The sequence below is a fragment of the Phoenix dactylifera genome, chromosome 1, assembly GCF_051530095.1.
Source record: "Phoenix dactylifera cultivar Ajwa chromosome 1, Ajwa_hap1_PhDact_Kaust_v1.1, whole genome shotgun sequence".
Classification (NCBI taxonomy): domain Eukaryota; kingdom Viridiplantae; phylum Streptophyta; class Magnoliopsida; order Arecales; family Arecaceae; genus Phoenix; species Phoenix dactylifera.
Window position 1 is genome coordinate 54,893,514 of NC_143190.1, and position 25,193 is coordinate 54,918,706.

Here is a 25,193-nt window from a genome sequence, read left to right on the forward strand (position 1 = left end):
TCCTCCACAGTAGCCGAGTCGACTCCCAGTTTGTCCGAGTCGACTCCTAGAGAAGAACAGTCTGAAAGGCAGAGACACAGTCTTGAAGACCCTGTGAACGAGTCGACTCCAAGTAGTTCCGAGTCGACTCCCAAGTTAGCCGAGTCGACTCCGACAAGGCCCGAGTCGACTCCGAGGCAGAACAGTTCAAAAGACAGAGAATCATCTTTTAGGCCTCTGAGAACGAGACGTCTCCCGAAGATCTCGAGTCGACTCTCAAGTCAGTCGAGTCGACTCCAAGTAAACCCGAGTCGACTCGAGGAAGAAAGAACAACAAAAAAATTAAAAAGCTTCCTAAAAACAAAGAAGAAGAGGAAGCAAGAAGAAAGAAAGAAAGAGATAAAAAGGAAGAAAGTTTTGACCAAGGAAGAGTCAAGCAAGGAAATGAAAGCTAGGAGCAACAATGATGATATTAGCTCCAAAGAACTACAAGAGGTAACTAACTTTTGCTTTATGGCACAAGAAGATAAGGTAAAATCTCAATCTACTTTTACATCAAATAATTTTCAAGAAGAATTTTCTTATGATGAACTTTTAAATGCTTTTCATGATTTGTATGGTGAATGTAGAAAATTAGCTATGAAAAATAAAAAACTTAAAAAGCTAAATTTGCAAATTTCAAAAGAAAGAAATTCTATTGCTGAAATACAAGACAAACTAAATTCTGAAAATGAAAGTTTAAGGTTAAATTCAGAACAATTGAGTCAGAAAAATCAGTATTTAATTAAAGAAAATCAAAAGTTAAGTGAAGAAATTAACCAATCAAAATCTCTTATTAACAAATTCACTGTAAGTTCAGAGCGATTAAAAATGATGTTTGAAAGCCAATATGTTGCTTATGATAAATCAAAACTTGGCTTGACTCCTTTACTTAACAATAAATCTCTAGAGAAAAAGGTTATCAATTCACCAAGCAAACCATTAAATAAGATAACATATTTCAAACATGAAAAGAATGGACATAACAACTTTACCTATCGTTCTAACATAATTAAATCAAGTGGTAAAGTTATTACAATTAAACAAATTTGGGTTCCAAAAGGAACCATATGTCCTAACTCTCAAGGACCCAAGCAAGCTTGGGTACCCAAAATGAAAATATGAGGATGAAGACATAGGAGTGCCAAGATACCCATGGAACAAATAGAACTTTCATACAAATGGGTGTTCTAGGCACACGTCAAAAATGAAACTTAAAACATACTTATGAAAAGTAATTTTAAATAATAAAATAATAATAATAATAATAATGAAATCAGTAAACCTTGCATTTCATCATTATTTTTGCTTTAGTATTTGATTAAAATATGAATTGCAAGTATTGACCAATTTTGTGATATAGAAAATACTTTTGGAAATATAATCAAATCACTTCATTTTATAGTATACTTTACTCACTATTGGATAAGTTGCTAAAAGATTAATCAATGTATTAAGAATAACTCTATGAATTCTCTATATGCTTGATTGAGAGTTTTTATCCATGGCATTATTGTTTATTGATCATAGATATGATAATGTGTACTTGGTGTGCTTTTGAATATATGCACTATGAATACCAAGATTAAAGAAACCATCTTTGGCATATAAAATCAACTCATGCTAGTATGTACTTAATCTCAAAAGACCTTGCCATTGGCTTACTTAGATTATCTTCTGAAAGGTCAAAGTTTACTATGCATGTTAACTAAAGAAACAAACAAAAATCAATTTCTAAATCTAAAGATGTTGTTTCCATCACTAAGTTTTCAAAAGCTTACATTGGATTTGTTCTTGGCAAATAAAATTGAAGAATTTTCTGTATTTGCTAAATCCTGTAAAAGTGTTTCAAATGAAAAAGGTTTCCAAACTGTGAAGATAAAGAGTATCATGGCACAGTGTAGAAAACCAAAATCCTGATAAAGTTTATACAGAAATTAATTATTTCAGCACCAAGGACACCTTAAGTAAAATAGGGTTAATAGAATTCTTGAAGAAATGAAAAAGACAATTGTGTATGATAGTCATCTACTTAAATGATTTTTAAAAGCTATCATCACTGCTTGTCATACATATGATTTCTATTAGATCTATTTTTTATGAAAACTTCTTTTTGTTCTTCTGAAAAATAGAAAATGAACTACTTCATATTTTTCAGTCATACACGTTATGCTTGATATGTTCTTATGAAAATAATGCCTAGAGATATATCTATCCTTGGATATCATTCATCAAGCAATGCATATAGAATATTCAATGAAAAGATATTAGTTGCAGAAATATCAAGTCATTTTATTCTTTATGAGACTAATGAATCTATTATCAAGATACTAAAATTAAATTATACATGTATATGGTTAATCTTTTACATATAACAATCTGAAAACTTGTTAATAAAATAATTATAACCAAATTGAGTTTTTCAGAAATGCACTTAATGAAGAAAAATTGGTGACTACTAAAAGACTAAATCAAGAAAAGATGAAATAGATCTTGATTCTTGCATGATTAGAAGTAAAGATCACCATTATCATTTGCTTGCTTTATGAGCTTTATATTCTATCAAATGAATGTGTAGAATGCACTCCTAGGTGCTTATTTTATTAAAGAAGATATATGCTAAATAACCACCATATTTGAAAACACTCATTACAAATATGTTAAAGCAATATATAATTTGGAACAAGCATCAAAAGCATGATATAAAAGCTTAAGTAACCTTTTTGATAGAAAGTAATAGTGATAAATCTATACATCAAAAAGAAGAACTTGTGATATCTTATTTGCTCAAAGTATGCATTGATGACATCATTTTTGGTTCTACTAATGAAGAGTTATATGAAGATTTTACTTAGCTCATGCAAGGTGAGTTTGAAATATGTATGATGAATGAATTAACATCTTCTCTCAAACTCCAAAGTAAGTCAAACAAGAAAGGAGATCTTCATTGACCAAAGTTAGTCCACAAGAAAACTCTTATAGAAGATTGGCATGAAGAAGGTATGTCTATGACCCTATCTTGTAGAATTTGAAAAGGTTGAGCAAGGTAGATCTATTGTTTTAAAGCTGTATTGAAGCATGATAGAATAATTATTTTATCATACAGATAGTAGACCAGATTGTATGCTCATTATGTGACCTTGTGCAAGACTTCAATCCAACTTTAATGAATCATATTTCATTGATAACAAATAAATCATAATCTGAATTTTGATAGAAACAACTGTTTAAGATAAGTTGATTAAAACTTGGCTAGCGTGTCTTATTGATAATTATCTTAAGCAAATAAAATCTAAACTTAATTGAATTTGAAAATAAGAAATTGATTTGACCTTGATGAATCTTTCTATTGCCTCACACGCTTGTCCTTGAACCTTCTTGGTTAATGAAACTATCTCTTAAGTTCAAGTGACATGTATTTGCTTATATTTAGGCAATCTCTTGAGTAAAATGACTTAACATTCAATTGTTATCATATCTTATGATTGAGTCACCCAGTTAAGAAATATGCTATATGAATGTTTTGTATCTTGAAGAAAATAATGACTTTCCTTCAAGAAAGAAAAGAATTTTGTTAATAATGCAGGATCCTTGAGCAAGAAAATGAGAGATTTCAACTTGAAGGATATCTCCATGTAAGATACAATAAACATTCACATGCAAACAAGAGAGAGAACCTTCTTCAGCCAAAAGTTCGTACATAAGAAATCTGGTAGGTATTTGACTGAAGAATGCAGAATGAATTGGTAATTCTAGATACCTCTCTTATAAATTAATTGAGCAAAGTCAATAACTTAAATCTTATTATGGCATGATTAAGGTCTTTAATTATTAATTTTTAATATCATGTCTATATATCTATATTGATTGACTTATACTTTTAGAAATTGTTTCATGGTTTGCCCAAACTAAATTATTTCTTTGCCTATATCATAACCATGAAATACACAAGTATATGCTTAAAATTTTGATGTAAAATAACATGTGAGAAGTTATGAATCCTTGAGCACAATGAAAATATTGTTTGCATGATATACATCTATATGATACATAAGATTATTTCTTTATTCTGCTCTTTCATGTAAATTACTTGAGAATAACAAAAAGAGAGAGCGATAAAGAAAAGAAAATGGATATTATTCAAGAGAAGTAAAATCTAAGTAAAGGCAAATACTTCAATCTTAAGGAAAAGCAAAACAAGCATAATATATTTGGCACATTTATGAGACTTGTGAAAGGGATAAAATCCGTAATTAATTACACTTAAACAGGAAGAGTTTGAAGTGAACATTTTAACCTTTCTATATTGCTCATCATAGGGATGGTGCCAATGGGGAGGCTAGTGGTAGTACCCGGCACTATTTGACCCAACTATTCGGTGTAGGGCACATTAGGGACGGCACAAGAGGGAGGCTAGTGGTAGTACCTCGTGCCCCTTCCCAACTCCACCGGATAGGGAGCAAATAGAGTATAGAGCATAAGAAAGTAAAAATGAATGACAAAGTAAATGAAAATATATAAGAAGAATCAATTCAAATTTTTAGTCACTTGGAAACACACCTTAAGGATGAAATCAGTGCAAGATTATAATTTAAATAGGGAGAGTTTATTTGAAAAGAATTGATTTTGATCCTTGACATGCTTACTCTTAATATTTTAATGCATGACTTAACACATAATATATGTTGCATGTGGCATGATGTTTTGAATTATGGGTTCTCAATATTTTGTAATGCTCAATGCTTGGATAAGTTGATTGAAATATGTCTTAACTTTGCTCACAAGTCTTTGCTTCACCCTTGCCTCAAACTAACTTGTGTTCCAATGCTTGAATGTTTGAAATACTACATAAAGTTTTCTTTTATAAGTAATATTAAAAAGAAATTTCAGGTTTATCATTCACGATTATCTTTGAAAGTTAAATAGATTTACAAACAGAAGAAGAGAAGGATATTTCTATTTAGGCAAAATGAATTGATCGTGATCTATCTTTCTACTTGCCTAACTTTGATACATAATGTCCTAATACTTGTTAAAATATCCTCCATTCTGTATCGAAACTCAATATTAAATACAAAGATTCTGAAAGTGCTCTAATGTTATTGAAATATGTGTTTTCAATCTTAGTGATTTAAGATAAGCTACAATGTAGAAGATACATATCTCAAATTATAATCTTGAAAACCTTCTTGGAAATTCTTATGAAAATTCAGAATCTGATTTTGTATAAAAGCTTAAACTTAACTTAAACATGCTTATATCGTTACATCTTTGTAACCTTAGTTATATGCTTCAATGATCGCGTCATTTAGGAGAATAACTCAATATGATTTCTAACTAAAAATTTTAATATAAGAAAAATAGAATTAATTTTGACGCCTTGGTTGATTGTCTCGATACGCATCCGAAACATATCTTTTCTTATCCTTAAAGTGTACTAATATTGGTCTAAATGATGTATCTTTCAATGATCTTAATTGCAAACAAATATTTTTAAATATATGATTTTATTTTGATATTAAAAAGATTTATTGTGCTTCATGTATACATTGCTGAAAAACTATGATTAAGAAATTGAGTTCTATAAATATATATACTTCAATGATCAGCTATATGTTTTTCTCTCCTACATTATTAAAGACTTCCATCAATATATATATATATATATATATATATATTATTAAGAGAGTGAATGATCTTATGTCTAGAAACATTTCAGCTCACTCAAATGATTCTTAAAAGAAAGAAAATGTAAATGCTTTTGAAAGAATTTGAGCTTCAAATGAATTATTTTCTGATTAATATTTCAGTACATTTTCTCAAAGATTAAGAGGAAGCATAACTTGTTCTTGAAGGATTAAAAAGAGTGATTGCTATAAATTTTAAATAATTCTAGATCACTCTACATTCTTAATATTATAGAATAATTAAAGAAGAATGCATCTTTTGAGGGGGAGCTTTAGATATTCAATCTAAATGCGTTCTGTATCTTATCCAAAATGTCACGTCCATTTGATGAATATCTTGAATGCTTTATGAACCTCATTGTGTTGCATGACTTCATGAATACATTATAAGCTTGTACCTTGAGATGAGTTGTATAAAGGTTGTTTTATCTCAAAATTTGAGCTTTATGGAAATAGAATATATAGAAAATATATTTTTGAGATTGACAATTTTATTGAACATTATCTTCAAATTCTAAACTCTTAAATGGAATGATCAATTGAGGGGGAGAAAGAAAATTTCAGAAGGAGAGATCTGATGGAACTTAATCGCATAAATCTATAACTAAAGGAGAGAGACAGAATACTAAATGAAAAGTGATCCTAATACTCTCCAATATGTATCATCTGAAATTTAAATCTGAAAATCTTTATGATACACCTTGAGGCTTGTTATTTGGTTAATATATCTTATGCATAAATCATGAACCAAATTGCAAGTCAAACAGTTGATCTTAAGAGCCTCTAACTTAATGAAAAAGGGGGAGAATAATGTGTTGAATTTTCTTGAGTATCTCTCAGAAAATCTATTTTGGAATTCACTAATGAGTCCTAATTGGCTTGCTCTTTAGAACTTCAATTTTGTGCCAATTCATATTTTTATGTATCAAATTGTACTTATTTTTTTAAGGAATAAAAGAATAAAGTCTTTAAAAGAGCTTTAAAAGAACCTTCAAAGCTTTGAACTTTATGTATACTCTAAGATATATCATAAATTGCATGAATTCATATTTTGGTATTTATGCCACAATATTTTTACACCATAAAAGAACTTTGCAATCATACTTAATATATTGGGCAAAAGATCACATTCGTGCTTTCCTTGAATATTATTTGTGGTACTTCTTGAATTAACTTAAGAAAGATTCCACCTACACTTGATTAGAAAACTATCTGTGGTATCAAATTAGAAAACTTCTTGAAATCACATTCGATGTGTTTTGCTCTGAAATTATCTTAATTGGCTCTAATCTATGCTCATTAATCATACTTATTATTGCATTGTGTTACATGATTCATATCCTTGCAATAATTTGACATGCAAATCAGAGTACAATAAGGAAAAGAAATATCTGAGTATTCTTATCTTTGTGCTTAATGTTTTACTATCTTTTTGATGTTGTCAAAAAGGGGGAGAAATATCTAAGTATATGCTCATAATGCTTTATGTTTTGTTTTGAATTGAATACAAATCAGCTTAAATTGAAATATGTTGATTGTGTTAAGCTGAGTAAGCTGATTAAATCTAAAGTATCATCATGAAGTATGTTTTAAATATATATGTTTTCTACTTCATGCAACTTAGCTATGTATTACATGTTTTTTAAATCTAAAGCATCATCATGAAGTATGTTTTAAATATATATGTTTTCTACTTCATGCAACTTAGCTATGTATTACATGTTTTCTACTTCATGCAACTCAGCTATGTATTACTTCTAGAAAACAATATCTTTTATATTGCATATACTCCAAGTTTTGTCATCATCAAAAAGGGGGAGACTGATGACCCAAAGATTGATTTTGATGATCACAAAACCTTGAAGTATAAATACTAATGTTTGTGTTGCAAGGAGAAAGATATTTATTTTGCAAGGAACATAGCAAGTTGGAAGACCACAAGAAGGCCTCCAAAGCTCTCAAGAAAAGTTGGAAGAAAGCTACAATTTATTGGCCCAAGTTTCAAGTTCAAAGAATTCAAGTTGAAGGAGCAAATTCCAAGAAAGATTCAAAAGAATAGTCCTCGAGTCGACTCCGGGAAGTTTAGAGTCGACTCTGGCACTCTAGAGTTTCAAGAAACAGTGCTCGAGTCGACTCCGACTGAGAACGAACAAAAAAACAGAAAGTTGATTTTCAGCGCTACAGTGATCTCGAGTCGACTCCAACTTCAGCGGAGTCGACTCCCAGCTACAGTGCCGGCAGATTACTATTCACAGGTCGACTCCTGTTTCAGCCGAGTCGACTCCTACTTCAGCCGAGTCGACTCGAGCACGCTGGGAGGCATAACGGCTAGTTTTTTCTTGATTCCAACGGCTCTATTTTTGTCTCTAATGGCTAGATTTGTGTTTGTACTCCCTCTAAAGCTATAAAATCAAGAGGAGAGCTAGGGAAGAGGGTATGGAAGTGGGAGAAAACATTTAGGAAAGAGATTTGAAAGAGATTACAAGGGAAATCTCCCATAAGCAAAAAGGGGCCATACAAAGTGAAATAGAGAGAAGAAGAGCATCCAAGTGAATCCCAAAGCTTCCTCTCCATCCGTGTGCTGCCTCGGTGATCCTCTACTTCGTGCCAAATCAGACGAGGGTCAAGTAAAGAAGAAGCCGAGCTCCTTCATCTTCAAAACTCGTTTGAGGGCTTCTCTTTACTCTATTTGATTATACTGTTATATTTGCTTGTTTAAGAAGCTTTGATTTGTTATAAACTTTGTTTTTAATATCTTGTAACTTGATTCAATCAAGGGATTGAATCAAGGGGTTAAGGTTTGTTGGTGAGCCAAAGGGAAAACCAACGGTGTTAGGTTGGTTGGTGAGCCGAGGGTAAAACCAACGTGTAAGGGTTCGATTGTGATCCCGGGAAAACAATCGGGGTGGTTCTAGTCGGTGAGCCTGGAAAAACCGACCGAGTTCGTTGTGATCTCGCAAAACAACAAGTTGGGTTGTGAGCTTGTAAAACAACCAACTGTAATCTGTAGGATTATAGTGAAATTTCCAAGCGGTCTTGGGGAGTGGATGTAGGTGCTGGGGTGCACCGAACCACTATATGTTTGTTGTGTTTGTAATGCTTCTTGTTGTTGTCTAACTAACACACTTACTTACTTAGATAAATTGCTTGCTTAACTCTTATCCGCGCATCCTTTAGTTGCAAGCATATTCAATCAAGTCACATTCTATACATCAAACTGTTGCTAAGTTTAACTTTCACTGTGCATCTATACAACTTAGCATAATTAATCAAAAAGTGCTAGAAGTAGCTTAAAAGTTTTAAAAGACCCAATTCACCCCCCCCCCCCTCTTGGGTTGTATCTACTGGGCAACATACCCTAATTTCTCACAATTCAGAACAATTTTCAGATTTCTAAGCCAGTCTTTGTAATTGGTTCCGGTCAGTCGGTTGGTCTCAAGGATGCGGGTCAAAGGGTTCGAAGCTGATATTGTGATCTGTAGAGAGTAAAGATTCTAGTTAGACTTTGTACTTGAACTCTATTTGTTTTAGGGTCTTTTAAAACAAATGTACTCCCACTATTTTCTCGAATCCCTCATACTCTCCTGATGAAGAAACGAAAATCCTACACGACTAGGGTTTCTAGTGGGTACTGCGGTTTCACCGATTTATATGCCGTCTCACCTAACAGTTATTGATGACATATAAATGGATGAGTGTACAACTCTTGTACAATGCTTCTTAAGTAAATTGTAGTGGTACTTGGTCTCTAAGTGATGAAGATCTCACCTAACAGTTATTGGCCCCATTACTTAGTTAAGTCAGACCCACCGTATAACCGCAAAAATAAAGTCGTCATTGGGTCCTCACCTTACAGTTATTGGTGCCCAACCGCACCTTTACCCCACAACATCTCATGTCTAATAGAGAGGTCCAGTCCTCCGATGCAACTTGACCACTGTGTCCAGCCGAGACAAATCAACACCGGAAAGACCTTAGCAGCTCACTACAGTGGAAGACCTATGGACTTAATATTGCATAATCATATCTTAGTGTTTGCAACTTGAGTTCTTCATAAGAGGTAATCGAACAATTGGCCAGGTAAGCAGGTGGGAGGCTCCCCTTACTCGAAGAGTAAGGTCCTAATTAAGTAACCACCTTATAGGCTTGCCTAGACACCAATTAGATCAATTAATCAAATATGACTAACTCATGTTGGTTCACCATCGACTGATTAGGGAGGTTTATAATTCGGTCTCACTCGATCGTGTATTCACATCTCATGCAAATATAAGTCTACCCGCATAGACATAAGCATTATCAAAATAAAATTAAATGGTGATGATCATGGATCCAGGATGGGGTCATTTTACAAGCACATGCACGTCAATTGGTTAGATCGTCTTCAACTCTTGACTCGATCTTGATCCCTTAGGTCCAATTGTGATCAACCCTTTGATCCATCTTCAATCAACCCTTGATCTCGATCCGCGTATGTTGAGCTTGTTGATGTATATATCGATCAACCATCGATGTGCAACACACATCACAGATTACATCCCAGATTGCTTTAAAAATTAAATAAAAATAAAAATAAAATTACAACCCTTTTTCATGAGACACACAGGTCTCTAATACATGAATTTAAGATGCACGCAGGCATCTGAAAATTAAAATTACATGTATCACAGAACATCGCAGAATATTTCAACACATTCAAAGGGTCCATCCATGATCATCACCATACGCATCACATGCATAAAAATTATTTTCAGATCTGTAATTTAATTGATTATTCCATCTCATGACTTGCTGATCATGCTAGATTTGACTCTAAACATTTGTAATCACATTATCAAAGCATTAGAATCATTAATCTAAGCATCTAAAAATTAGTATGCAGAAAAATCAGCAAGCTGAAAATTCTGCATATATAAATTTCAACAAGCATAATCCCTTAAATTTCAAATCTAAAATGTCTTTAAAAATTTAATCCTAATCTTAATCTACGTGACCTGGGACCTGTGGGTTAAAAGTGTTGATTGCTGCAAGGAGAAAGGATTCAACCATCAATAGCCATCTCTGCAAGGGAGCTAGCACTTCGGAAAGATCTAAAGGCTTCGATCGAATCATTACTTCGTGTGGATACCCGTAGAGGTCGGACGCGTGTGCGGCTTCCACTGAACCTTCATCAAATACCACGTGAATCAGATTTGCGGAGACCATCTACCCGCACAAGGTAAAGATCTGATCTTCTTAATCATGATTTTAAAATGATTTAACAAGAATTTAATCCTGATCTATCTACAAAAGGTTTTAAAATACGTTCATGCGATGAACGAGATATGCACATGTCGTTCCGCTGCGCATTTGAAAAATTTTTGAATTTTCAACGGCATGTGACAAATCCTAACAGATGTAATGGTTGAGATCATCTTGACATCATCCATTCTTTAAGAAACCCCCTTATGTGCTAAAACTAAGAAGAAAGTCAAAGTAGAAAATTCTCGTTGAGAGACTATGCACAAGATTGATGGATACTTAAGGTTTAAGAGTCTAAATTAGGGTTTGCAAAATGATTTTAGACCAAGCGGCTTAGTATTTGAGCCGATTAGGAACCAGGATGGTTCAACCACCTAATTCGGCCCTAAGTCAAAACTGCCCTGAATTGGCTGAACACTTTGGTTCTGCCTAGTTTTGAACGGTTTTAGTTATGTCGGAATTGAATTGGATCCATATTATATATAAACCCCCCCGTGCCTCTGTCCCAAACTCTCGATACTCCTCGTTCCGTGACTCCTCTCCTCTCTCGTAATTCGCTCTCTGCCACTGACAACAATGATGAAGAAGATCACTTCTCTCCTTTTCAAGGTCGGAGGAATCGGTACCAGGCACCGTACCGGTTTTTCGGTGGCTCGAGTCAATACAGGCTATGCTGGGCTTGTACCGACAAGGGCATGGTACCATGGGAGAGAGTTAAAGAGAGAGGGGGGAGGGAGAGGGTGGCGGGGCCTGTAGAGGCCATGGGGGGACGGCAGAGGCCGTGGGAGGCGAGGCCACGGGCAGTTCTCCTATTTTGAATGAAACAAGGGTCCTGTCGCGGCTAAAAAATTTCAGAATTTTTAAGTGAAGTCGTCTAATTCCGCAGCCGTTTTTCTTGCCTCTCAGTTTCCCTCCTTTTCTTTATTCTTCTGGGAATTTAGCATGAGAAATCCACATTGTTTGCTATCAAAAACTGTGTGTATATAGCATTGTATGATTATAGAAGTTTAAACAAAAAAGTGTATTAACGGTCTGTATGAGCAATCGTTGTCAGCTTTTGTCTAAGTTTCCCTCTTTTCATTATTCTCATGGGAATTTAGCATGAGAGATCCACATTCTTCTCACATGAAGAGGTAGCCTCTTTTTTTTCCTTTTTGTTAGTCACATAAACGGACCCTGGTGAAGATAGATTCGATCCCATATCATTTGGTCTAATTGTCAAGGATTTTACTAACTTATCTTGGCACCTTTGTATAAATATTTTTGTTTGTGCATTAACTTGTACTATGCGGGCATCCCTTACCAATATATGTGTATTAACTATTGTAGCATTTATCTAACAAATGGATGCATCCACTTAAGCATAGGACAATGATGATCATGTACAATTTCAAACAAATTATTTTTTTATAAATTATGATAATAGAGTGATTCACTTTTGTCAAAAAACATGAATTTTCTAAAAAATTCCATCTCTTTTCAATTTTGAAACCGAGGATGGTCCTATGCAAATTATAACCACAATCATTTAGCTACGTTTCAGCTATTTAGAGTTGGATATGTAGGTCTTTGTTCACCAACTATTTAATCTGGATCCGTTATGTAGTTATTTGATATATTTTTCAAATTAGCTATCAATCTAAGATCAGTGGTCCATTTTGTCCCCGAGCATGTGACTTAGTGGTAAACTGGTCCAGTAATTTTGATCCACCAATTAAATTTTCGGTCCACGAGAAGCGGGCCCTCTTAGGCAAGTGCCTCTTGACCTCTAACCGAGACTACTTAGGTGCTTAATTTGTTTTTGTAACTAGGATTTGTTATTTTCTCATGGCTATATCATTAGAGAAACGCGTGGAATAATGGACAGCTCTTGTGGCCAACCCTGAAGAACGTACGTGTACGAGTATTATATTATTCCTCGTATCATTACTCCTCGCACTTTTGTGTGAGATGGCATCGAAGTCATGCTCATGATGAGATCATCGTTGCAAGGAGAAAATGTCAAAAAGAAGGCAAACCATCACTCGCACAGATAGAAAGTATCTTAGCAGTTGGCACCGGGCAAGGAAGCAGGTAAATGAGAAAGCAATCATCATTCATAATGCACCTTTGGTTCTGAACGAAAAAGGGCTCGGGGGTCACCTTGTCAAACTTTTCCAAAGGCCCCATTACAATAAACCTTATTCATTATGTTTTGGTAATGATGATGAGGGTCTTCTTCATTTCATTTGAGTACTGGTGGGATTTTTTGCCCTTTTTTTCTTGGTAATTGTCGATGCCAAGGAGGAATTAAAATTGATGCAACTGCTTGGTTCAAAACACTGAAGAGAGATAGCACGAGAAGTTATATTATTATTATTATTATTATTATTATTATTATTATTGTTATTATTTTGAATTCTACCTGCAGTAATATGATTCGAGACATGTAGTATGCAAGAACTTCATCATGCCTAAATATTTGCAATATAGTCTTGGATATCTGTATAGACATGCACTCATTTACTATGCACATCCATCCTCGATCTCCTTCAAAGGAAACGATACGAGAGAAGTACATCTTTAAAGGCAGAGATCACTGTTTCACGCTGGGGGTGTAATTGCACGTATATCATTATCATGCACTCAAATTTGGTTGGCAACAGTAATACGCGAAAAAATTATCCATGCTGATAATATGATGAGGGTTATGTCTATTTCTAAACATAGCACCTTCGGTGTGTGTGTGTGTGTGTGTGTGTGTGTGTGTGTGTGTGTGTGTGTGTGTGTGTGTGTGTGTGTGTCATAAGTAATTAACTTACAAAGGAGATGGAATCATGGCATCCTGATGCATATTTTTTTTGTCTTTGATTAATGAAGTACAGACTCGACTTTGAGCTCTATATTTTTCAACCAAATCTCTAGCTATGACCTTTTCTTCATTGGACATTGGACATTCGTTGATCATTGGACATATGAACAAATACATATCAGGATCTAAGTATCTAACCATTGTTAAAAAAGGTTAAGAAAAAAATTATCATAACTTAGACCATTGGCAAGGTGGCAGGTCTTCGGTCCACGTCCGTCTCAGCATGGATTCAGCTTTAAGAGACTTTCATTGAAGTCCGTCCCTTCAAAAAACAGCCCAAAAGTAGCTTTCATGAAACCGTCCTGTGCCCGCCTTTATATTAAATTAAAAGCCAGCAGAGAAGGGCTGACCTCCCACCCTTCCCAAATCCGTGAGTACCCCGCAAAGGAGCTACCTTTCTCCCCTCGTCAAGGTAACCCCACCCCGCAAAAAACCTATTCCGACGTGGGATTCTAAACGCATGGCGCCGCTGTCACCCCTCCTCGACACGTGCATGCCACCTTCCGCGACCGTTCGTTTAAACCAGATGGAATATTCCTTTCCCTTCCAATCAGAATGCGACACGTATTCCTTCGGAAGCTACCATATAGATTTTTTTTATTCGCATTATTTTATATTTATTAGTCCCAGCGCGATGGTCGATAATCTCGACGGTTGAGAATAATCCCCGGCTATAAATACCCTTCTTTCCCTCGACCGCGCGAGTAGCCGAAGACCACAATTCCTTCACTCCTAGTCAGTTCTCTCTCTCTCTCTCTCTCTCTCTGCCCTATCTCTCGTTGCGATCTCTCGAGGGTGTTCAATCTTTCGTCGATCTCGGGCTCGGTCGATTCTTCTCTAATGGCGAATAACATTTTGGTGACGGGCGGAGCGGGCTACATCGGGAGCCACACGGTGCTGCAGCTCCTCCAAGGGGGGTTCAACGCTGTCGTCGTGGATAATCTCGACAACTCCTCGGACGTCGCCATCGAGCGGGTTTCGGAGCTCGCCGGGGAGGCGGGAAAGAATCTTAGATTCCATAAGGTACCGATCTTGTTCTGTGGACAGATGGAAAAGGATGGCTGCTGATTTTTTTTTTTTTTTTGATGGGACATGGCCAATTCTGTGCTATTCGGTGGTGCTATGTGGGCTTTCTTTTTGTTAAAAGAATTGATTTTTTTCATCGTTTATCTTATAGGAGGAATTGATATTTTCTCGCTGCCCTGTTTTAAGTGCAGGGGGGTTGATTTGATCTTTTCGTTAGATGATTTGATGATTTATTTTACTTTTGTTGGTAATAGATGATTTATATTTCCCTAAAGATTGTTTTTTTTTAGTGATTTCTTGGTAATATAGTGTGTTTTTTGGCTAGTTTTCGGTCAGGGCCTTTTTGTTTCCCTGTTTTAAGTGTATCTGTGACCTAAAGCTTTTCCCTTTTGTGGTTGCGGTTGTGGGTTTCCGCGATTTCGCGATTTTTGGTCACGCTGGTAGACAAAATTTTTTATCATTAGGTGCTGTTTCAGAAATTAGCGAAATTTTTGGGTTCCAGTGAACTCCCGTGGCATGTTTCAAATGCAGCTTTGTATGGATTTTTAGTTTGATGGTTAAAGATTGACTTTTTGCCAATTGCTTTTTTTAGAGCGTTTTAATCGGAAATTTCTGTTCTTTTTGGCTGATGATCCATTGAAATATTTTTGTTACCCTGTTTTTAGTTTTTTTTTTTTTTCCTTTGGTGATTGCAGTTTTAGAGTTTCTTTGATTCTACGGCATGGGTTCTGGTAGATCAGACATTGTTTTGGAAACCTGAGAAATTGGGAATTTAGTACTTTGCCATCTCAGCTGAATCAGGGGACCGACTTGTAACCTTTTATGTTGGTTAGGTATTTAGTTCATTTAATGTTCGATTTTGGATCAAACCACTCTATTCAATTAGAATAGGCACAACACTTTTGTTCTTGCATTCTGATACAAATATATTAGTGCATATCGCAGCCCAGAGTTACCCCTTATTGGATTGGGAAATGAAGTATGTGAAGCAAAAAGGGAACACTTTGTTCTACAAAAAAAATTTATGAGAAATTCTAGAGCTGCAAAAAAAAGGACAAATATTTTTGTGTATCAGAGGTATGGGTAACCTGGCAATTATTTTATGACATAGGTAATATAAGTTGTAAAGCCTTTATCGGGAGGATGAGTTTCTTGTTAGTCCATTAATAAGTTTCGCTATTTATGATATCACACCTTAAATGTAAAGACTACTCATTATGTCCGGAGAACACAATTGCATGCATCGTTGGTCTTTTTCTCCATTCTGATTTCTGCATTTTGGGACTGGAAACGGACTTGTTTAAGTGATGATCCTTTTGCCCATGCCCCTTAGTGCGCATCAATTATTTCCTTAATCACTAATGTTTCCTCTCATAAGCAGCATTTAATATTCTTTTTGTATTTTTCTTATATTTTAGCGTCCCTTTTTTATATCTCGTGTAATGAGAAAATGGAAGGCACTGGCATGTGTGATGTCCCATTTGTTCTTTGTAGGCATGAACGAGTAATGTATTTCAAATCCTATTGTCTTGGTGTTCATGCAACTAATGCAGAATTACAAATTTAGTGCATAGATTTGATTGCTAATATAATTATATGCTTCTGCAGATCGACCTTCGTGATAAGGAAGCATTGGACAAGGTGTTTGCTTCGACAAAGTAAGGCATTGCTCAAATGAGTATGATTATTCATTATCGTCACCTTAATTCATTTAATAACATTTTCTTCTCTGTAATAGTTGTAGCAAGTAACCCTAGGTTGCCAGCACCTATATTTGCTTATTATGTGCAAGGGCTGCCTTTTGTTGAGGAATAGTCCCGCATCAGAAGTCATAAGGACCCTTTTGGTATTTAAGTGCCCATTTATCTACTCGATTCTTTGGGATATTATGTAAACGAGTATAATTATCCATTTTTGGCACCTTGATTCATTTTATAATAATTTCTTCTTTGTAATAGTTCTAGCCATTAACCCTAGGTTACAAGCACCTATTCTTGTTTAATATGCACAAGGGCTGCCTTCTATCACCTATATTTGTTTAATACGCACTCTAGAATTCTTATTTGTTTAATATGTGCAGGGGATACATTCTGTCACCTATATTTGTTTAATATGCGCAAGGGCTACCTTTTGTTAAGGAATAGTCCCATATCGGAAGTGGTAGGGACTCTTGTGGTGTTTAAGCGCCTACCTATCAACTCAAATTTTGTTTTTGGGTTAGACTTTATCATGATATTGAAGCCCATGATCTCTATCACCTTCGAATGCCTCCAAAGCCCTCCTTGTAATCCACGTAAGGAGCATCTTAAATATGCATAACAACTACCTTTTGTCATCGATATTTGTTTCATATGCACAAGGGCTGCCTTTTGTTGAGGAATAGTCTGACATCAGAAGTGGCAGGGATCTTTGTGGTTTTTAAGTGTCTGCCTATCAACTCAAAGTTTTTGGGTCAGACTTTATTATGGTATCAGAGCCCATGGTCCTTCTTACCTTCTGATGCTTCCATGCCCTCACTTTAATCCATGTGTCACCCCTTAGGCTACACACATAAGAGAGGGTATTGAGGAATTGTAACAACCCAGGACCTCACCCAAAATGGCTAGCCGAAAGGAATTATTTGGATTTTTTGATCCTGTATAAGTGCCGAAGATCTACCCAGTAAATAACCGATGTAGGACTAAACACACGTCCGCACGGGTTCTCACATACTCCTTCCGTTTAAGCCCCGACGTTCTCGTCGGGCTAAGAGTTCAAATCCATTCAAATCTACTCACAAAGATCACAATCGGCCCGTGGTCAGCTCCAATGAACCCGTGCTGCACGAATCCATTGGAGCTGACCACGAGCCGATCGTGGTGTTTATGATTAGATTTGAATGTATTTGAACCCTTAACCTGAAGAGAACGTCGGGGCTTGAACAGGGAGAGTATGTGAGGACTCGTGCGGGCATGTGTTTAGTCCCATATCGGTTATTCGTTGGGTAGATTTTGGGTACCATTTGTAACAACCCAAGATCTCACCCAAAATGGCTAGCCGGAAGGTATTATTTGGGTTTTTGATCCTATATAAGTATCCAAGATCTACTCAGCGAATAACTAATGTAGGACTAAACACACGCCTGCACGGATCCTCACATAAGTAGTTCTAAATCTTGGATTGGACTTTTATATATAAGAGGGGGTGTTGAGATAATAGGCCTATATCTTGGATCGGACTCTATCATTTCCGACCTAAGGTTCTGTACCACTTAAGTTGATAGGTGGATGGATCCATGAGTACTTAAACACCACATGGATCCCTACCACTATGTGGGAGTACTTTTCAACACCCCTTCTCACATGTGGAGCTTGAGGGACATCCATAGCCTACACGTGAGAGGGGTTGTTAAGGAATAGTCCCACATCCCTTTTAACTTGAGTTTTTGTGTTGGATTTCATCATGCCTGACCCGGGTCCTTACCATTATACTTGATAGGTGGATGGGCCCACTAGTATTTAAACACAAGGATCCCTACCACTTCCAATGTGAGACTGTTCCTCAACACCCCCTCTCTTGTGTAAAGCTCAAGAGGTGGAACCCAAAGCAAGGGATGAGATGTGGGTTAAAGTAAGAGCATGGAAGCATTGGAAGGTAAGAGGGTTCATGGGCTCTAATATCATAATAAAGTTTGATTAGAAACTCGAGTTGATAGGTAGACGGGTCCGTGAGTGGTTAAACAGCACAAGGATCCCTACAACTATCAATGTGGCTGCTCCTCAACACCTTAATTGTCAATTTCTTAGATGCCCGTATGCAACCAAATACCATATTGCTTCTGGCATGCTTTGGAAATAATCATGGTACATGCTGGACCATAATGGCTTGTTCCGATATATATATATATATTCCAATATGTATTGTGCTGTGCCACCTCATATCAGCAAACCTTGAGTGGATATGGGGCTGTGCCCCAGTACCTCCCATGCCGACTATATTTCTTCTACCATGCTTTGGAACTAACATGATATGTGCTGCGCCATACTACCCTGTACCAAGAAATATATTCCAATATATATCGTGCTGTGCCACCTCGTATCAGCAAACCATGAGTGGATATGGGGGCATGCCCTGGTACCTACCATATCAGTACATGATCAATACGCCCCCCCTGCAGTGCTATTTCAGACCTTGGGTAGGTTTATTAGTCGATAATTTGTAAAACGGATTCTTGCTAGATCGATGAGGCGGACTTATAATAATGATATCTACATCCATGTCTCTAGCTTTTGACAGTTTTAGTCTAAACAGAATTCAAAGTATTTTCATGATCACAAAATTCAACTTTTCTTGGCAAATTCAAATAATTGTTATACTGGCAATTCTTGTGAATTGATTTTTTATGACTATTTTACAAGTAGTTGTGCTCTTTTACTTTAAACCTGCTTATATTTTTCTACGGTCATCTTGTTCTGCAGGTTTGATGCTGTCATTCACTTTGCAGGATTAAAAGCTGTTGGTGAAAGCGTGCAGAAGCCCTTGCTTTATTATAACAATAATCTCATCGGTACAATAACTCTTTTGGAAGTAATGGCTGCCCATGGATGCAGAAAGGTATTGCCAAATTATACTTTACTTTTGGACCAATTATTTATTCTCAGATAGGCCACTAGGATGCCCACAAGTAGAAAGGTGCAAAACATTAACAAAGCTCATGCAATAAATTGCATAGTTTTATGACATGCTACTTGTTTTGCACAACTAGTCAAATTATTAGCATATCCTTTGTTTGCATCACAAGAATGTAATTCATCAGGTAAACATGTTAGAAGTGATGGTAGTGTCACATTTGATGCTTAATTGTTAAAGAGAAGGTGCAGAGCTTCTGAATTCTTATCTTCAATGTTCAAAATATGAGTTAGCACATTTTATCGTACCTAAAGTATTCCAGCATACAGGAACATGTAGAGCATAATATAAATTGCATTTTCTTTTTCATAATCTTTTTCGCCTAAAGAAAAGGAGTTGACTCAGTCTTTTAGTTTTCTGAATATTTCACTGAAGTACATCGGTACATGGATACAAGCCAACCTGGCCTTGTCCTGTTATCTTCATTCCTTCTTTTTTTTTTGGCCTATTCTCCGATTCGTAACTAGGAAGTAGATTGCAGTAGATCTTTGTTTCAATTTTCTTTGCGACGCGAGTCTTGGTTTAGACTGCTGGTATGAAATATTTGTCTCACCCAAGGTCCGCCGTACCGGTATCGGTCGGCGTACCGGTGGCGGCCCGGGTACGGCAGACCATGGTCTCACCTGAGTTAGTATTTCCCAGCTAGTATTCTCGTCATCAGCTACCGTTTATGGATGGCCCAAGGAAGTCCCCTGTACAGAAGAATTCCCTCTGTGTGCAATGAACCCATATGGACGAACTAAGGTTTGCTCTTTTCTCTTTTCTAATGTCCTTCCATCACACCTTCTGCTTTGAACTAATATTTATATGGATGCTTGCAGCTTATTATTGAAGAGATTTGTCGTGATACATACCGTGGAGACTCTGATTGGCAGATAATATTGCTTAGATATTTTAATCCTGTGGGTGCTCATCCTAGTGGATATATTGGTGAAGATCCTCGGGGCATTCCAAACAACCTCATGCCCTTTGTACAACAAGTTGCTGTTGGGAGGAGGCCTGCACTTACAGTTTTTGGAAATGATTATTCAACCAAGGATGGCACTGGGGTATTGTCATTTAATCTATGTATTTATTTAGCTTACATTGTGATACCTTTGATTCAAGTGTTGGGAAATGATTTTACCAGATATGCAGTATATTCTTTAAGCATCAGTGAATTGGATCAGCATAGATTAAGTTCAGAACTAGAAATTCATTGTTTATAGAGTAGACCTCCTTCTTACATACTCCTTTTATTTATATCATGTTAGATATACCTTTACAACCATCAGATGTAACAGTTGGAAAACTATAGGTAACATAAGCTATATTTTTGGCCTTAGTTTGTTGTGTGTTATTTATGTTATATATCATCTAAAGGATTTCGATAATCTAGAACTTGAAGTCTATCATTCTATGACATGTGCTAGATGTGGTTGAACTTGCTACAACTTGGTAGCGGCCATTCCACATTCCTAATATAGAGAGATAATTTGGGTTCTGTATGTGGTGAAGTTGAATAAAATGGAAGGTGGTAGGCTGAGTGAAATATTAAGTTCCTCTAACTTGTGATCTTCCCATCTTCTAGAAGTTTTTTGTTAAGGGCAGGTTTCGACGCAACTGTAAGGTTGCTCCATTATGACCTGGGTGTCATGGGTTCGAAATATGGAAACAATCTCTCCATACATAAGGGTAAGGCTGCATACATTTGACCCTTTCCAGACCTTGCAGTGGCAGAAGTCTCATGCATTGGTCAGCCCCTTCTTGTAGAAGTTCTATGCCATCAATTTGTTATGCTTCAAAGCTTAATCACCTACCTCTATGGATGATGAATTCTTGATTTATGTATCTCACTTATATATTATCTGTATAGTTATGTTTCAATAGGAGCCAACTCTAGCATGTTATCAAATTATTCGAGTTACGTCATGCACATCTATCTGGTGGCTATACTAGTTAAACTAGCCTGAGTGCAGTTCATGTCTTAGAATTGACCAGAAGATTAATGTTGATATTATATTTATTTATTAATTTACACTTGAAAGACGTTGTTTATGTATTGCCAAGAAACTTTGATTATGACTATGTAATATTTTCTCTTTTACCTTGACCTTGAAGGTTGCTATAATTTATTGGTGGTTGGAACCATTAAGGCCATTGCCCAGTTATGGAACTGATAGGGTCCTGGGAGGATTAGACTGGGGACAGACCTAACCTTTGGTCCTTTTTCTTTTTTGTATGCAAAGTGGCTGCCCTGGGATTTGAACCCGCACCATTGCACTTGTTAAACCAAGCCTTTTAACATTGCACGAAGCAATGACCCTTGGTTGTTCGAACCATTTGCTGTTAAAATGTTTTGCCTTCACAAATCTGTTCTTTATAGACACTATACCATGATGGCAGGTACGGGATTACATTCATGTGGTTGATCTGGCTGATGGGCATATTGCAGCCCTTCAGAAGCTTTTTGATGGCTCTAAACTAGGTGCGCAACATACTTTGTACTCTCTCTCTTTCTTCACACACATGCACGCACACGTGCATGCATATACATTTATCTTTGCCGGGTACGTCTGTTTGGCATAAAGTTTGTTGACTGTATGCTTTCCAAAATTTATCTAGCTGTAACTATAGTTGTATTTGACATTTATCTTGGCTGGAGAAGTTTGCTTGGCATAAGGGTTGTTGATGTATGCTTCTAGACAACAGTTCCTAAATCTATCTGCCTGCCACATGCAATGCATGAACTTGCATAAGCAAGGGAACTATGATGGAAGCAACATAACTAGGAACAGAAAAACGAGTTCAGTGTTTGTTCTCTTGTTTAAAGTTAAACCAAGAAAATCTTACCCTTTTTGATTGGTGTGTCACAAAATGGCTCCTTTTCACTTTGTTTTTCGTACAAGTTCTCTAAGATAAAAACTTCACTCATGATGACTACTTCAATAAGATAGTCTATTACTTAATCAGATATTTGTTTCATTAGTCTATTACTTAATCAGATATTTGTTTCATTGCATTCATGTTCACACTGTAATGTCGGTCATTGCTTGCAAAGTGAGACCTGAGTTCATCAATAAGCTCTTGTACATTTCCTTGCTCATTGATTAAAAGCTGGTACACTCTACCAGGTTTTTGTCATATCTAATCTCCTAATGTGAACTATCATTGTTTGAACATTCACAAGTGGACTGGCCAGTTTCTCTTAAAATTGGCTCAATACTTTCATGCAAAGGTCAAGACTGAATGTTGATCCTGAAGTTTCTATATAACTGTGTTAAAAAAGAAAAAGAGAGGATACAAAAGCCAAGAAGGCAATTATAAGTTTCCGGAGTACATCTTGATGAAGGGTAGGGGCACAGGGAGTACCTAAAGGAATACCATAATGAGTTCATAATGTTCTGAATATTGTGCTAAACATAGGAAGTTTTAAGCTGCTAAATATGCTTTTGTAATGTTTGCAAATGTCTCATGCAATTTAACAACGAAAGTACAATAATGGATTGCATGAATAGTTCAGTAGCATCCATTTTGTTCCCAAATTTTGGTTTAAGTTGTATTAGTGTTTATTTACATAATTCAGACGAGCATATTGAGGATAAGATTGTCAAGCTGGATGTGAAAAATCTAGGGATACTTGAGGTGCAAACTGGCAGTTGAACATGTAGAGGAAACTTAAAGAGTTAATCTTATGCTGGATGATGGAAGATGTATTGAGATTGTATGATTACCTGCCCAGAAAAAAAAAGGGTAAAAATCTAAAGGTGCTTGAGTTTGTCTCCGAAGGGTCAGGAAAGGGGAGAAAAATAAGAAAATCTGGATGCCATGATGAGCATGTGAAACAGCTTGCTTCCACAGAGGATTTAACATCATACATAGTCTTTTCAATTTAAGATAATTTTTACTCTTCAAACAATGAATTTGACAGGATATAATTAGGATTTTCCCTTTTTTGTGAGTTTTGTGTAATGCATGTGCATGAGGTGGGTTGCGGGGTTTTTTTTTATTTGTGGGTTGGGGGGGGGGGGGGGGGGGGGTGCATAGTTATTTTAAAGTTTTCAAAAATCTTAATATAACTAGTTGATGCCTTGCTGTCTTTCTCTAACTAAGTTGCTTGTGAATGATAGGCTGTGAAGTGTATAATCTAGGGACTGGGAAAGGAACATCTGTGCTGGAAATAGTGGCAGCATTTGAGCAGGCCTCTGGAAAGGTACCAGTGCTTCTGTTTGTGATGATTTCATTGGGTAAAATTTTCATGGGCCAGTCAAATTCCTGTTTGTGGTTATAGGATTTTTTTTCTCTCCTGTGATGCTTAATGCATATATTCATAGATATTGGTGTAATACTTCAAAATGGAGGCACTGTCTCTTTTCTTTCCAATCAACGAATAAAGTAAATTGTTGCAGTAAAACTTGTGCTGTTTGTTATACAAATCTTGGTATTTTTTTTAAAAGACAAACTTTTAAGTAAACATATATATTTGTAGTTTACTAATCCTGGAAATTCCTTCAGAAAATCCCTCTGGTCATGGCTGGAAGGCGACCTGGTGATGCTGAAATTGTTTACGCATCAACTGCTAAAGCAGAGAAGGAGCTGAACTGGAAGTATGTACACGATTGTACCATTACTATCATATGCGTACATGAATTTATAGAAAATATATTTGTTCATTTTTTTTGTTCCTAGCTTCTTCCATTTGGGTAGTCATTTAATTCATTGCATAATGCTAAGAGTTCTTTGACCGAACATGGAAATTGTCTTTGTTATAGGGCAAAGTATGGCATTGATGAGATGTGCCGGGATCAGTGGAACTGGGCTAGCAAGAACCCCTGGGGATATGGATCACCTGACTCGGCTAACTGAAGGAACCCTTCTTTCCAACAACATCAGTTTTTCAATCCATAAAGAAGAATTGCTAATTTGTGGGCGTCGTGTAGGATGGGGTTTAGGTTCACCTAATTTCGATTCCTATTAACGATCTACTGGTCAAATAAATACATGCTTATGTCATGAAAGAGGCATAACTGTAGAGGTATCTTGCTGTTTCTTTCTAAAAGGCTCTATATGATTGCTGCTGAATCAGAAATGCAGATGCTGGATGGCCATATGACCTTTTTCTTGTAATTTTATCGGCCCCCGGTGGGCACTTGGTGCTGTACCTGGAGGAGGGAAATGTCGATGGTTCGAATGTGTTACAGTGATAGTAGTAATTTCACTAATGTGGTAATTAGGAAATGTTATGTATATAATTTTCCAAGGAGGCGTTTCTGGTGAAATTGAATGTCTTTGAGGGTGTACATTTATCTGTCTTGTTCTCTTACAATATCAGGTTTTCTGGTTGATATGTTATTATATTTCTTTTATAGTTAAGTTGTGAAATAAGATAAAGTAATGAGACAGTACTGAACTATAACAGAGTTTTGCCAAACCTTGTTTGGACTGACCCAGCGGATGAAATATATGCGTATGCATATGATTGACAGGTTTGAGAGGTTCAATTTATGTTGGGGGGAGAATGACTCCTGCAATGATAATCTACACTAGATGTGAAAGCAAAGAGAGAGAATTTCTATTCAGAAGTGTAGCTTTTGAACCTGTTGAAGAAATCCTTGCCATCTGAACTACTTTGTAGAGGATTCTTAATATGATGAAATTTCTGAAAATTATAAGAAAATTATTATAATTAGTTATAAATCTTTAGAAGTATCTTTAATGAGTTT

At 36.1% G+C, this 25,193-nt stretch overlaps 1 protein-coding gene across 1 annotated transcript; it reads left to right on the forward strand.

The window, feature by feature from the left end:
• The first annotated feature begins 14,440 nt into the window (after window positions 1-14,440).
• LOC103714197 (UDP-glucose 4-epimerase GEPI48) lies at window positions 14,441-24,749 on the forward strand. Its single transcript, XM_008801375.6, has 9 exons — window positions 14,441-14,820; window positions 16,432-16,481; window positions 19,281-19,416; window positions 20,134-20,235; window positions 20,313-20,540; window positions 21,877-21,958; window positions 23,601-23,683; window positions 23,986-24,077; window positions 24,243-24,749. The coding sequence occupies exons 1-9, from the start codon at window positions 14,638-14,640 to the stop codon at window positions 24,334-24,336; spliced, it is 1,050 nt and encodes a 349-aa protein (XP_008799597.4). The 5' UTR covers window positions 14,441-14,637; the 3' UTR covers window positions 24,337-24,749.
• The last annotated feature ends 444 nt before the right edge of the window (window positions 24,750-25,193 follow it).

What these genes read in the sequence shown, in the direction of transcription:
- LOC103714197 (XM_008801375.6), top strand. Translation starts at nt 14,638, where the DNA reads ATGGCGAATAACATTTTGGTGACGGGCGGAGCGGGCTACATCGGGAGC. An exon ending in AAGGTGTTTGCTTCGACAAA is followed by an intron (nt 16,482 to 19,280) that starts GTAAGGCATTGC and finishes CTTGTTCTGCAG; the next exon opens with GTTTGATGCTGTCATTCACT. An exon ending in TTTTGATGGCTCTAAACTAG is followed by an intron (nt 21,959 to 23,600) that starts GTGCGCAACATA and finishes TGTGAATGATAG; the next exon opens with GCTGTGAAGTGTATAATCTA.